Here is a 15,185-nt window from a genome sequence, read left to right as displayed (position 1 = left end):
GGCCACGATGCTGCCTCAGAGAGCGATGCTCTGACTCATCTCTTTGTCAGTGGGAGACGCAGATTGTTGACGGTGCTGAAAGGGGCATGGCATGATTTCTTTTTTAGCTTTTATGCAACACAAAGTGGTCCAAACAAGCACAATACTTACATGTGAGAGCTGAAGGTGGGGATCACATGTGCTGCCATGAATATTGTATCCCTCCGATCCATGTGCCATGTTTTTGTGTGTGTGAGTCATCGAACAGCCTGTTGCAGATACCAAAATCCAAACGGGGGAGTGGGCTGAGCTTCATCTTTCATGCTGATGAGGATGAACTTGGCGTGGACCCTTTTCAGTGTTTATGTCTGCACTCTCTCCTTGTCGGTATCCCAGCAACACTTTCCACAACATACACACACATGGCTCACACACAAACACACACACTCATACAGAGCTGGGGGGAGAAGTTCAAATGTTGAGGTACAGAGGAGACGAGGTGGAGGGGCAGACAGTTGGACCTAACGGTGTGAATGATGATGACCACCTCTGGATATCAAGCCTCACCATCAGCACACACCCACCCACACACATGTTAAAGTCCCTACTCTACAAGAGGAGCCTTTTCCCCTATTATAGAAGAATTATATTGATGTGTTCCCGCTTAAATCAGCTTATTTGTACTGCACATGTATTCCATAAGCCTAAATCAAACATAAAATCAACTTTAGTATGATGCCAGCTGTCTAATAAATCAACTATATGTGTATGAAAACATTCAAAGTACCACAAAGTATGAATATCTGCTGCCAAAGAAGTTAATAAAAATGTCTGTGTGGGTATTCCATACATACATATGTAAGTGCAAGTTTCTCCTTTATTTCTTTACAAGCCCCGAACAGAAGTTCACCTGCTTCCTGCTTCAAAATTTCATTCATTGCTAATCTAGCTCCATGACAACAAATGCATAAAGATTATAAGTGAAGCTGTTGCCACTCTTAGCGCTGGATAGGATTGATTTAATTGCTTGCCTCTGTTGTAATACTGCACTCTGGTGAGTCAGTTTTATTATGAAGGGTGATTTGCATTATAATTTCCGTAAAACAAAGGCACTCACTCATCATTTACACACTAATCTGGAAATAACGTCCTTGGAGCAGCGGAAGCAACGTGTGTGACTGACCAAAATACGCAGAGGTGTTTATTTCCAGTAAAGTGGCTAATGTCACCTATGCACACGAGTTCTTCCAGACACCCACTGAGTGTGAGCGCAACAATGAAATAAAATGCTTATACAGTAAGGCATTCATCTCTCACTGACTCTTTGTGACATAGCAATTCAGTTGAAACACCAGTTCAGAACAAGTCTCCTCAAAGTCCTTTATATTGAAAGGTAAAGACAGATCAGACACACACAATCAGATGACTCCATGTGAGTAAGCACTTGGTGACAGTGGGAAGGAAAAACTCCCTTTTAACAGGAAGAAACCTCTCTGGCAGAACCTGGGGGTGAGAGCAACAGCTGCTCCTGGACAATTGTACATCAGGGTTTGATGACACAAGCCATGCTGCAATGTTCACGACCCAGTCACACAGCCTGTTGTACCCTGGAGGCGGGGTCATTATCATTCCAAGTCTTAAAAACGCTGAAATCGTTTTATGGTGCATCCAGTGTAGTAAAAACTTTACAAGGCTGCTGTGTTAGCTTGTGCTTGTGTGTTCAAGGATCTTTTAAAGGATTAACTAAAAGCAAGTAAAATGCAGATTTATACAAATAAAGATTTTATAAAATCATTACTACAATCCTCTATATGTTGATCTTCTCCATGTGAAAGGAGTGGGGGGAAAAAAAAAAATCAGAAGAAAGATTAAAATTTTGATTTATTTTAATCACAAGCTACAAAAAAAAAAGAAGATATTTTTGACTTTTGCATCTGAATGCTGCATTGCTCACCGGTCACTTCATTAGGTCCAGCTTGGTAATACCAGATTGAAGCTTCTTTTGCTTCGGAGCAGCTTTAATTATTCATGGCACTCAGAAATACTGAACTTAAATACTCAAACCAGCCCATCAGGAACCAACAACTTTGCTGGGTTCATAAAGAGTTAAAATCATTCAGTTGCTCCGTTTCAACTACAGCAGAGCACCCTGATGTGTCTACATGCCTAAATGCAATGAAGTTGCTGATTCATCAATATTTGCATTAACGAGCAGTTGAACTGGTGTCTCTACTGAAGCTGGCCCAAGTGCATCTGTTAACTTATAGGACACAGCTGTAGCACAAATCTCCGACGACAGCATAGCGACAGGTTTGTGTTGTAGTTAAACCTCCTCTGGCCTCTTTTTGACACTTGGCCTGTTTGGCGCAACAGCACCACCTAGTGGCAGCAAACACAGTAAAGCTCCAACTGTCCCATGAGCACTGCGCCACATGTAACATTTAACCTACCTGTGTGTATAGTGACGACACACCTGAGGCACACTGACCTTCCAGGTGTTTGAAGGTCAGAACCTTCCTGGCTGAAGCACTATTCTGGTGGCCTTCTTTGTATAACCCAAAACAAACCGAACAGTACCAGGATTTCTGTATTTGGCGTTTTATTAAAGCATTCCATATACAAAACTCAACCCACATAAGTTAAAATTTATACATACAACAGAAATGATGTGTCACATACTCCAAAAGCTGAATAAATAATATTTACTATTCAAACAGCTTCTTTCAAATGTACATTCTGCTCATTCAACAACCACAACCCTGATTTCTAAGTAACAGGAGGGGTTGGTTTGCTGCTTTGATTCTTATTAATCACATGAATGATAAACTTCCAATCTGCAACAACCTGTTACACTATAAATGACCTGTCATATGTATATGGTTTTTAACCCTTCAATATTTGGAAAAGAAACTCAAGGTAAAAAAACAAACAAAAAAAACAAACAAACAAGGTCAGTGTGTGCATTAAGGTGCACATTAACAGGAAGTCTGACTTTGATCCTCTATTATCAGGGATACAAAGCAGCATTACATATGGAGAATAACTCCATTTGTTAGTAGACAGGTAAATATCAGTGTACTCATACAGCTCAGATCTTCAGTGAGGTGCTTTTGTCATTGCTCTGTGTGAAAGTACACTGGATTCAAAGTGAAAACGATCACTTATGTCACCAGTTCCTGACCTTTCCAGTTTGTGACCTTAAGGATGAAAAAACATCTCTTCTTCCCAAGTTAAGCCTTTAATGCGAGCAGCGAGCACTCAAACTACAACTCCTTCCTCCCTAGTTTCTCTGTGTAACAGAATGACTTCCCTCTAACTTAAACTGTGAGCCCTCAACTTTATTTTGAGCCGTATGAGGTTTAAGAGTTGGCTTGTAGCCTACATTCTAGAGTATTTACCTCCACATTGGACGTGGACATCAATGTGAACACCTTAACACTCTGAAATCAGTGGAGTAGATCTCACTGTAAACACAGAACAAAGCATCTGTGTTTAGATTCACCAAGAACATCTCATACAATGTCACAGGGTAAAAACAAGTCAATGAATCAGCCCAGGTCGTAACAACAGTCCCTCAGAAACAAACTACAAAGAGAAATGACTGCATCCTGCTTGTAGCCGAAAACGAGAGCACGCTACAGTCGGGGCACAGCCTATTTAAAATCCATAATAGAACAACAGGTGGAGTCAGCCCTGTTGCTAAAAGCCTCATTGCTTTTTAAGCCACTCCCACGTCCTTTACCCTTTTTGGAAGTTTCTAGATTTTCAGTTTGTAACAGTGTCTTATTACAAAGAGAAGTGTACACGAAAATGGCAACGAGCGGCAGCATAAATAACACGTTATAAGAAACGTCATCCAGTTTTTAGCTGACATCTTAATAAGAAACCGCAGCACTGCATACAGACAAATAACACTCTTTATATAGTGTTAAAACAATGATATTTACCGGTGGACAGATACTGAATATGGCCGGTTTGTCCTCGGTGTGCTTAGATACAGATCTGCTGTGTGTGTGTGATCAGTGTTACATGGCTAATGAGCAGCTCATGACTGGCCTTCCTGTCTCTGTGCTCCAATCACATGAGGGTTAAACTGCGTGATGATGATGGTGATGTCATCGCGGTACATGCGAGCCAGCTCCTCGGGCAGTGACAGCATCTTTGACAGCCTCTCGTGGTCCACTGTGCCAAACTCGTTGTTTCCCACCGCGTGGCGCATCAGGTGGGTGGCGGCGTTCTGATCTTCAAATGCTGAGGACGCACGAGCCTTTCGCTCCTCGAGCAGCCCCTGCATTTGTCCCAAGGTCACCCTGTATCCTCCGACTTTGAGCGGCTGATGCTGGTGGACCCCAGTCAAATACTCCCCGACGATACGAATCACTTCCTGCCTGTGGAGGGTCTCCCAAAGGCCATCAGAGCCAATCACCTGCCGAGAGAAGAGTCATATAATTGTATATATAATCTACCGAAAGAAATCATTAAAAGACCAAAATCACAATGAGATTCATGCCCATGATGAATGTATTTACACTTAAAACCACAACTGTAAGTCAGAAAACATTCAAGTGTAGTAACTGAAGCCGGCATGGGAGCTGTAGCTAACATTATTCATTCGCTTGGGAAAATACTGGCACTGAGAATAAGTCATCTAAACCTAATTATTTCTTCATAAATACAGCCTTTGTTTGAAAAGGTCACACAGCATGCATTAGCTAGATATTTCCTCAAAAGAAGAGCTTTCTTTTTAATTAAATAAATAGCACAGCCCACTTTTACATGCAATGAAAAAAAGGTACATCTGGAGGATGGATGCCTACTTTGAGGAGAACAATGGTACAAACATCAGGATTCAGAGCACATTATTCAGTTCTCAGAGTTAATTAGATGTGACTCATAAAATCTGACATTATTCAGCCTATTGACATAAAATATAGACCCCAGATCCATAATGTGTTTAATTTTATAAATAGAATAAATGTCCAGGTGTCAACTCTTTGGATCAGTTCCTACGTCTCGGATTTATGCGGGGCTTTAAATCAACTAATGCTGGGCCCTTTAACCAGTGAAGAATGAGAGCTTTGTTAAGAATGGGGATGATGTTGCATTGATCATCGTGACTGTAGACATACAAGTTTTCAAAATGTTGAAGGGCAGTATATTTTTGGGACAGATGTGGAAAAACGATAAGACTGCCAGGAAATAAATGTCCTGATGTAAAACACATTGTATGTATTTTGTATGACACAGCAGCGGGGGTTAGGTTAACTGACAGGCCGGGATCCTGTCCAGGGTTTACCCTGCATCTGTGACAGCTGGCATAGGCTCCAGCTCCTGAACTGGATAAGCAAAAGAGAATGGATGGATGGGTGACAGCACCGCCGCTGCATCTTACCAGGAAGCGATCCTGTGGCCTCAGCTTGTGATACGTGATCTCGGGCTCAGCGGTCAAGTAAGGAGGGGTGTGATAGTTCGGGGGGATAAACTTGGTATGCTCATTTTCGTGAAGCTGATCAGGTCCGGACTCCAAGACGCGCTTCTGCAGCTCAATGCTCCACTTGAACTTCACATCCCCGAACGCACGGAAAGGCATGAGCAAGCCGAGCAGCCGCTCCTGACAAAGAAGAAAAATATGGTGGCGAGGTTTTAATAAAGGTTGTAAACACAATCACAATGAGCAGATTAACGAGTGCAGTACCTGACGGATGACCGTTTTTCTCTCTGATGGAGGGTGTTCGCTCCGTATCCGAGCCACCTCGCTCTCATTCTGGGCGTTATGGTCATTGGAGAATGTGTGAGCGCTGAATGAACCATCCTCTTCTTGGACACCCAAAACTGCCCGAGCATCTCCTGCATTGGCTATAAAGCTTCAGAAACAAAGAGACAACGTTACAAAAAAAATCTATTTCATCCCTTTAATGTTGCTATAATGCATTAAACCATGTATTTATTGTTCATACAGGTCTGGTCCATCAATGTGAGCCACACAGGCTGTTGCTCCAGAAAAGGCCACTCTCAGAACCCAGTAGTGCAAAAAAGCATTTGGGTCTCCAACCTGCAGAGCAAAATAAAGCAGGAAAGGACTGTGCTTACTAGACAGGCAGGCACTGACACACAAGCTCCCCTTTGAGCCATAAAAGTTTAAATTTGGATGCTCACATTTTTTGGCATTGCTGCTGTGGAGAAATGTTATTCAATATGTGGCTTAATGTGTCAAACTGAACTCAAGTCTTGGCACAATTTAAATCAGGCTAACATGTCCGTGATATTCTGAATTTGTGCTCAGCCAATATCAGCTTACACTGCATGCGGGCACACTATGAGGAGGACTGCCCTGGGCTACAACTGCAATAATAACCACTGCAAGTTTCATAATGAAGCTGAAATAATGTCAGACATGGAAAGTAAATCAGGGAGATGATAAAAGGCCAGAAATTACTCTAATGATAAAATGAGTCGATGACACTCAGGGTCTCACTTGGGAGTTAATTCAGAGCTCCTAAGTTTGCCTCCTTAAAGTAAAACTTGGAACATAAACTAGTCACACCAAACTGTATTAGCATGTTCACAAGGCACACCTTGGATTTTTTACAGTTCATACCTGAGCTTCCAGTGAAATATCATTGTCGAGCCTCTTGAAGGCATTCAGCAACGCCTCGCGGGTGTCTGGAACGTCACCTGGGCTGAAAACAGGGAGAACACTTGAGTGAATCGGATAAAAGCAGGAGGCACAGGTCGAGAACAGAGACCAAAAACAGCACTACTGGAAAACAACACACCGGCCTATGTTGGTGTGGGTGTGCTGCTACCAGGTAAAGATGAAAATAAAATGAGAAAGAAGGAAATGTTTGCCAAGGCCAAACACTGGGGAGAAAAATTACACTTCTGTGAATCAGAACAGATGACGGTCTACTAATGCTTTTGACATACTGGAAAGGCCAAAAGACAAAGAATGCATTTGTAAACATCATACATTAACTGGACATTTTATTAGGTACACCTTGAAGACAACAGAAGATGCAGGCCACTACGACTCCTCGGGTAGGCTGCAAAATGATGTTTATGCTAAGGGGGCCCAAACTGTGCCAAGAACATTTCCCCTATACTATTACACCACCAGCAGCCTGAACCGCTGATGCACAGCAGGATGGATCTGTGCTTTCATGTTGTTTACACCAAATTCAGACCCTGTCATCCAAAATGTCACAGCAGAATTTGAGACTCATCAGACAAGGAAAGCTTCTTTTGTCCAGTTTTGGTGAACCCATGCAAACTGCATCCTCAGTTTTCTGTTACTAGCTGACACCACTGGGCGGTCGTCTTGACCATGTCTACAAGCCTAAATGCACTTAGCTGCTGCTGTGTGATGATCTGATTAGACGTACCCAGTGAAAACCCAGGCAATGAACACACATTTGTGAGGCAAATGCTGAGCTGAGTCCAGCAGAGGCTGCTTGAGAAAGTTTGAGAAACGAATTGCTCTCATTTTAATACAAAACGCCCGGGGTGGGGGGGGTTCTTTGTTTGTTTCTTTGTTTTTTAACACAGTGGCCTTTAGACGTAGAAGTGTGTACTCTGCTGACTTTCACATTCCTCACCTGGTTAGATCGATTAATTCCTGCCAGTAGGTTCGAAGGCTGTTGAAGTAGAGCCTCTGAGCCTCCCTACTGAAGTAGTCGTTGGGGTGTTTGTGCCACTGCAAGATGGGACTAAGAGCCCTGCCGGCCTCCACCGCTGCCTCAAGCTCACACAGAGTGTTGTGGGGCAGCAGTGACACTGCTATGTAGTAAAACAACCGCTCACTCAGCGCCTGCAGAGAAGAGTTTGTTGCACAGGAAACAGTACAATTGCATAAAGACACACAGTGGCAAACATAACACAGAAAGGTGCATCGTGCCCCAACAGCTGTGCAGCCTTTCAAATATTTGCACAAAATGAAATATTTACACATTGTTAGTTTGCAGATTGCACCAAAAAAAATTCAAGCTGGGATAGGCTCCAGCGCCCCCCGCGACCCTGAAAAGGAGAAGCAGAAGCGAATGGATGGATGGATAGTTTGCAGATTGCACCAAAAAAAATTCAATCACAATCGTTTGGATTTGCAAGCTACGCCTTTAGAGCAAAGAAAGCTAATCAGTTAAAATGCTATGCAGGATAACTGTGTCAGAGCTAGTGACAATAAATGTCACTGAGGAAAAATAGACCACAAATTATCGACAATTATGAGGTTTTTTACTCAATCTGACATGTCTGAGCATTTTCTTTCAATATTCAATTCAATACGAGCTAAATAATCAACTTTCTGGATAAAGTTTGATGAAGAAAATGAGGGTCTGCCAAGAAAAACAAGAAAGAAAAAGTAGTAAGGTTTGAGTTTGAGTCCAAGCTACGCTGCTGGAGAAAAGTAAGATAACCAGTTAAAATGACACGCAGGCTAAGTGTCCCAGTTTACCTGTGCACAGGCGCAGCCAGCGTGGCCGTCAAACACGCCGAGCAGCATCCCTCGCGTCTGCAGGCACGTGGCTGCGCTGCGGCGATCTTCGATGGGAGCGTTGGCTGGCAGCTGATTACTTTCGAAACCCATCACCGAAGACACATTTTTCCCATCAAACTCTGGCACCTGGGATTACAGCATGAATAGTAAACTACAGCAATGCTACTACGGATGGCAAAATGCATTTTATCTACAACCCAACAAACCTTAAAGCTGTACTCGTTGGCTTTGAGAATGGAGTTGACCTGCGGAGGGGTGAGGATGTAGCTGTGGAGAACTGAGGATGTCTGGTAACTTCTTGATGGCTGGCGTCGTTGCCACATGTGAGCCGACTTTCTTGAGGCAGGTAGGTGAGCTACAGGCCCAAACTGGGACTGGTGTTGTTGGCATGGTAACAGACTGGAGGCCAAGACCTTGGAGCGAGGCAAAGCCCTGAGCAGCTGAGATGTCACAGGCATGGCTGACGGTACCCTGCAGGCAGGCAGGCAGGCGCGCACGTACACACACACACACTCTGCAGTGCTGATGTAACCACACCTATTGAAGAGGTACAGCGGTCAGAGAGCAGCAGATGGAGGTCCTTTTCTTTAAGCTGCATTCATCAGCAGAGGGGCAGAGTGTCCCTGGCATAGACCATTAAGCAAACACTGTGCAAACAAACTGGGATGATGTGACGAGATTTTGCAGCTGGTCGTAAGCTTTATGACAGAATAACGTAAAAACAGTTTTTCCATAGTAACTGCCGACATGATACTTGAAAGTTAATGTTCAGACAAATCCTTTAAACCTGACTCCTGCAGTGACCATTCACATATTTTGCCTGTGGGCAATTCAGATTAAATCAGTTCGCTGGTTAAATGTTGGGCTGTTGATTGACTGCTTGCTGTACTGGAAACTTTATGGAGCCCAACATTACTGTGAAACAGAATAGGTCAAAGTAAGGGATCCATGTAAAGATGATGCAGTAAAAAAATACATGAATTTCAATACTTCTGTGTAGGGCTGCTCGATTATGGCAAAAATGATAATCACGATTATTTTCACTGAAATTGAGATCGCGATTATTTGACGATATTTATTTAACCCTTTAAGACCTACTATAGAACCAAGTCCGCCAGAGCTTATATTATTTTTTTACATGTTGTAGTGCCATTTGTGGGAGCATTTCAAGTTGCTAAATAACTGTTATAGCCCATATTTTAATAATATGTATGCATTAAGTCCATAGTAACTACATTAATTGCAAAAAAGTGCAATAAACTACAAAAAAATTGAAAATCGTTTTTGTTTTGTTACATATATTTCTACTTGGAGAAATTTAAGAGGCTTATCCTTCAAAACTTTAAATACAAAAAAGTTGCAAAAAATAGTTTACAACAACAGGAAATTTATTTTGAGTGTCTTCATAGTTTTATTTTGGAGATACACCAATTTTTATATACACTGCAGGTAAAACAAAAAACACAATCCTATGATGCAAATTTGCAAAGAAAACAGCATGTGCATCAAAATAAACTATTTCCAGCAGTGCAATTCGAGTTCAAAGCATCCCAGAAACTATTCAGAAAAGTCAAACATGACCAGTAGAGGTTTTTAAGGTCTACAAGTAAAAAACTACATTTCCGCGAAAATGACGTCACTTCCGGTTTCGGCCAGGAAATGGCGGACATGCGACAGTTCGCGCTGACATCTGTTTCACTGTGGGAAGTGTTATGAACAGCTGATCGGATCGGCAAAGCGTGTTTCTGGAATATTATGTTTTTGTTCCTGCAAGCGTTTTTTATGCAATTTTTGCAAAGCTTTATGTGGAAGGAAACCGTGACCGAGGACAAGCTGATGGCATAAGTTGTAAGTACAACTCCTCCGGTTTCATATGCAAAACAAATTATTGCGCTAGCTTACATGGTTCAGATTCTACAGGGATTTAAAAGTAGTTACACAAAACGGAGCGTGCTGCTCTGACCGGATTTAAAGTGTTAACAATGACTTTAAAAAATAATATAAAATAGTGTGCAACACCACTGAAGTTTTTTTTTTTTTACCTCTCTTTTCAACCAACGGCAGTCACTCTCCTCTCCAAATAACTTCTGCTTAGCTTTCCGAGCTTCCCTCGGGTCCTCTTAATCAGCGGTCTCCAACCTTTTTTGCGCCACGGACCGGTTTATGCCCGACAATATTTTCACGGACCGGCCTTTAAGGTGTCGCAGATAAATGAGGGAGGGGCTAATAATCGGCTCAGTCATTTTTAATGATCGTTGAAAGCCCATATCGTAATCGTGATTAAAATTCGATTAATTGAGCAGCCCTACTTCTGTGCTCAGGAATAGTTGTGTTGAGGAGGGGATCTTTAAATAGTTGTGATCTCTGTATCGCCATTTCTTTAGCGCTTAAACACACAGCATGCTGACCAACTACATACTGGATGAACAAGTCCTTCATTGTTTGAAATAGGGCTGCCACAATTAGTCGACTAGTCACAATTACGTCGACAATCAAAATCGTTTACGACTGAATTTAAGAGTGTAATAACGGACTGAAACAGAAGATGGCAGCGCTGCCCAGAATTCATAGCGCAGCCCAGCTCAGTTTCCAACAATGGCAGCAGCTAGTTAGTTTTAATATTACTCTTATTGTGTGGATGCCCTCAAAGGGCATCCACACTATTGAGTTCCTGTTTCTATTTATTCCACTATATTCTAGTTGCTTCCGTACAGTTTTTGGCACTTAACGACTCCCACAGTTTTTATCCGATTTTCGCCATTCAAACTTTTAAAAAATTCTCCTATTTCTGCTAATGCGGGCTATGACTTTTGGTGCTCATAACTTCTATACTTTTTGAGATATTGAATTTTTTTGCAATATTTTTTGCCCATTTCTGCCATATTATCAGTGGCCTCACTGATTTTCCTTGCCAGGTTGACCTGTGTTCTAGCTCAGTGAGATGAGCATCCGTTCTCAGACTGGGAGGCCCGGGTTCAAATCCCGCTTATGGCAACATTTCTTTCAGTTAACAGTTAAACTTTTTTAACTCTTTTCAGCAGAAATTCTGCTAATTGAACTCTTTTCAGCAGAATTTTCACCTCTTTTCTGCCCAAATTCTGCTTAATTAACCTCTTCTGAAAAACTTTCAGCCTTTTCACCTCTTATTAGCACAAATCTCAGCTGTTTTCAGAAAATACTCTTTTCAGCAGAAATTCTGCTAATTCACCTCTTTTCTGCCAAGTTTTCAGCCTTTCACCTCTTATCAGCACAATTCTCAGCCGCTTCCGCTCATTTCAGCACAATTGTCAGTCTCTCCGCCTCTTCTTTGTGAGAATCAGTTTGGCTCAGTGAGATGAGAAGCCGCCTTGAGACCAGAAGGGCAACGTTCAAATCCTGCTCTAGGGCAACATTTTTTTTTCAACTTTTTCAGCAGAAATCTTCAGCGTTAAGGCATCCACACAGCATTTTTGCAGGAAATGAAAATTTTTCTAGTTATTCTTTCTGGGTCACAAAATAAACTTTTAACATATTTTTAGGTGAGAATGTAGCTTTGTAAACCTCAAATATCTTCTCAGTTTATCAAGACACCAACATATTTTCAAAAGCGCTCCGACGCTTTCGGAGACGTCTGTTACCCACTAGCTCAATAGCTAGCCGGGGGCAAGGCTCACTAGAGCCTGTGAGAACACCGGACTCCCGGCAAATCGGTTTCAAACCCACGATGGTCTTTCGCTACTCAGGTTAAACATGTAATATAAGTCACTTAGATAACTTAAAATGTTATTGTTTGGCTTTTTTTTTGTATTTTATTTGTTCCTGAGTAAATCGGTTTGGCTGAGATTAAAGTTGTAGTTTTTACACAGCTGAATAAACCTCAAGAAGACAACCGATTATCAGAAGTGTGAGATGCTCGGGAATGTACTCCGGCGTCCCATTATATTTTAGATAGCAAGGAGTTTATTAAACTTCACCGAAACAATCTGCAAATTTCATTACAATTTAATAAACTACCATCTTGTCTTTACTTTTAGTTAGCACATACCTTAAACACTTAAAGCTGTAAGCTAATGATAGTTATATAAGAGCAGATGCATGCTGGTGCGGTGCAATAAGCTGCACGCTGTACGTCTAATGGATGCATGATCTGATTAGTTCACTAATCGCAAAAATAATCTGTGACTAGTCGACTATCAAAATAATCGTTTGTGGCAGCCCTAGTTTGAAACAATAGAGAAAGAGAGACAAACAGAAGGTCCTTGCTGCATAATGTGTTACAGTAGTGCAGGACCACAAAGCCTCAATTTGAAGTAAAAACATTTATGAGGCTGGTCACTTTATTAGGTACAACTATTCAATCAGACGATCACATGGCAGCAACTCACAAGCATCAGAATAGGGAAAAACGGTGATTTTAGTGACTTTATATGTGGCATGGTTGATGGTGCCAAAGGGATGGTTTTGAGTATTTCAGAAACTACAGATCTACTGGGATTCTACCAAACAGACATATCTAGGGCTTACAGCCAAAGGTCTGAAAAAAGTAGGTGAAAAAGTAAGTGGGTGAAAAGGCATCAATGCCAGAGGTCAGTAGAGAATCACCAGACTGCTTTAAGCTTATCGGAAGGCAACAGTAACTCAAATAATAACTAAGGTATGCAGAAGAGCATCTCTGCATGCACGAAATATATCAAACCTTGAAGCAGATGGGCTACAACAACAGAAGACCACACCAAGTGTCCCTTCTGTCAGCTAGTAACAGGAAACTGAAAAATTCACACAGACTCATGGTGCCTTGTATTAATCCTTGTGGTGTGGGGGATGTTTTTTTTTTCTTTTTTTTGCACACTTTGGACCCTTCAGTACCACATGAACATTGATAAAGCGCCTCAACTTACTCGAGTATTGTTGCTGATCATATGCATCCCTTTATGACCACAGCGTACCATCTTCTGATGGCTGCCTCCAGCAGGATAACACACCACGTTCACTGCACTCAAATAGCCTTCACAGTCAACAGATCTCAATCAAATTGAGCAATTTTTGATGTGGTGAAACCAGAGATTCAGATCATAGATGTGCAGCTGACCAATCTGCAGTAATAGTCTAATGCCACTGTGTCAATATGGACCAAAATCTCTGACAAATGTTTCAGGCACCTTGTTGAATCTGTGCCACAAAGAGTTAAGACAGTTCTGAAGGCAAAAAGGAGGTCAAAACCAGCACTAGCAATGTGTACCTAATAAAGTAGCTCCGGTGAGCGTGTACTCTCAACAAAATTGCTCTTATTCATAAATTAAATTTGCATGAACACTGTGTTGAATATTTAGAGAAGAAATGTCAACTCTCAAAGATATTGTTACAGTGATTATGTCCCATAATCTCAGATAGGGGCAGTGTGGAGCCTCCTTCAGGAATAATAGAAAGTGTTTTAGTTTAGTTTATATAGTTTGACGAGGTTTAACCATTTCTGTCCTGGAGTATTGAGAAAAACCTGGATTAGAGATAGCGCCACTGGAGACGACATCTGCCGTGAGTTGTACTCTGCACTCTTCTCTATAGGTCAGCAACTCTGCACACTGACTGTTAAAAATAGCCCTGGCAGTAACTCGCCCCTGACATTTAGTTCTTGAATCTAAATGACTGGTCAGGATGACCCAGTAAACCGGATCCTCACTGCAACTGTTCATAAAATCTGCCCTCATTTAATAATTTAAGACGAGTCACGAGAACAGGGTGAAAAGAGAAACCAACAGATATGAAACTTCCTCAGCTGATTCTGAAAACAGTCAGATACCTTTATGTATTTAAAATGGTAAGAAGCTACATATCCAGACATGCAAATAAGGCAGTGTGCATACACTTCCAGCAGTCAAACCTTAATAGAATAAACAAGCAAATGTGTACTTTGAGCGTTTTCTTTCCACTAGTCTAAAAAAGAAAAGAAAGGGGGAAAAAGACCTGTATTACGGAAGTAAAATAGCGTCAGAACTGTAAAAATAAAATTACCAGCTCCTAAAAAGACGTTTCCGCTCTATGTTTCGCCTGTTATATCTACAGACCATCAAAATGTGGAAAAACTCTTAAAGTGTGCGGACAGTGATGGAGCAGCAAAGGTGATGGATGCTCGGGTAAAAACGTACTCCTTACAGTGACGGCGTCTTGCAGGCTGACCCCATATGGAGAAAGCCCAAACTATGTGTGAGGCACACAGACCACTGAGGGCCCGTCCCAGCTTGGATCTCTGCAACTAAGTTGCCTTTCCTTGCTAGTTGCAAAGCAGGTCTGTAAACCAACCAGCCAGTATTGGAGGAGTCCGACTAAAAACATGGAGGCGTAGTCTCAGAGCCACAACATGACAATAAAATAGGAACAGGAAAGCTGTCAAACAAGGTTAGTTAAATGGGTACAGTAGCCAAATTCATGCTAACGGCTGCTAGTGGTGTCCAGGTTACACCCACCAAACTGGATACGGTTTGCTTACATAAGACGCGACTACACCCGGGAAAAATCCTCCGGACTTCAACGCATCTTAACCTGCAAGAGTGAAAAGTTCAAACGAGGTGCAAAGTTATGGCTTACCTCAACCAGCGGATGTAAAGAAGTTATTTGAGCTCATGGCTTAACGCCGACCCCTCTGTGTATCATTCGGGAGCGCCACCCGGCGGAGTGAACTCTGATTGGCTAAGGGCTAGCAGACGTGATGACGTAGAAGCATAACCACATGCACAAAGTC

At 42.0% G+C, this 15,185-nt stretch overlaps 1 protein-coding gene across 2 annotated transcripts; it reads right to left on the bottom strand.

Annotated features, from left to right (window-relative positions):
* Window positions 1–2,561: 2,561 nt before the first annotated feature.
* pdp1 (pyruvate dehydrogenase phosphatase catalytic subunit 1) lies at window positions 2,562–15,142 on the bottom strand. Of its 2 annotated transcripts, none has more exons than XM_082550331.1 (9): window positions 15,032–15,142; window positions 8,677–8,941; window positions 8,429–8,596; window positions 7,575–7,786; window positions 6,578–6,659; window positions 5,937–6,031; window positions 5,675–5,843; window positions 5,372–5,590; window positions 2,562–4,405 (listed from the first exon to the last, which is right to left on the bottom strand). In XM_082550331.1, the coding sequence occupies exons 2-9, from the start codon at window positions 8,926–8,928 to the stop codon at window positions 4,025–4,027; spliced, it is 1,578 nt and encodes a 525-aa protein (XP_082406457.1). In that variant the 5' UTR covers window positions 8,929–8,941; window positions 15,032–15,142; the 3' UTR covers window positions 2,562–4,024. The 2 variants fall into 2 exon arrangements, with proteins under 2 accessions (XP_082406457.1, XP_082406456.1); XM_082550330.1 differs by having other exon boundaries at window positions 8,677–9,007; window positions 15,032–15,137.
* Window positions 15,143–15,185: the final 43 nt, after the last annotated feature.

This window comes from Aulonocara stuartgranti (genome assembly GCF_965226115.1).
Source record: "Aulonocara stuartgranti genome assembly, chromosome: 11".
NCBI classification, from domain to species: Eukaryota; Metazoa; Chordata; class Actinopteri; order Cichliformes; family Cichlidae; genus Aulonocara; species Aulonocara stuartgranti.
This window is presented reverse-complemented; position numbering and strand designations above follow the sequence as displayed.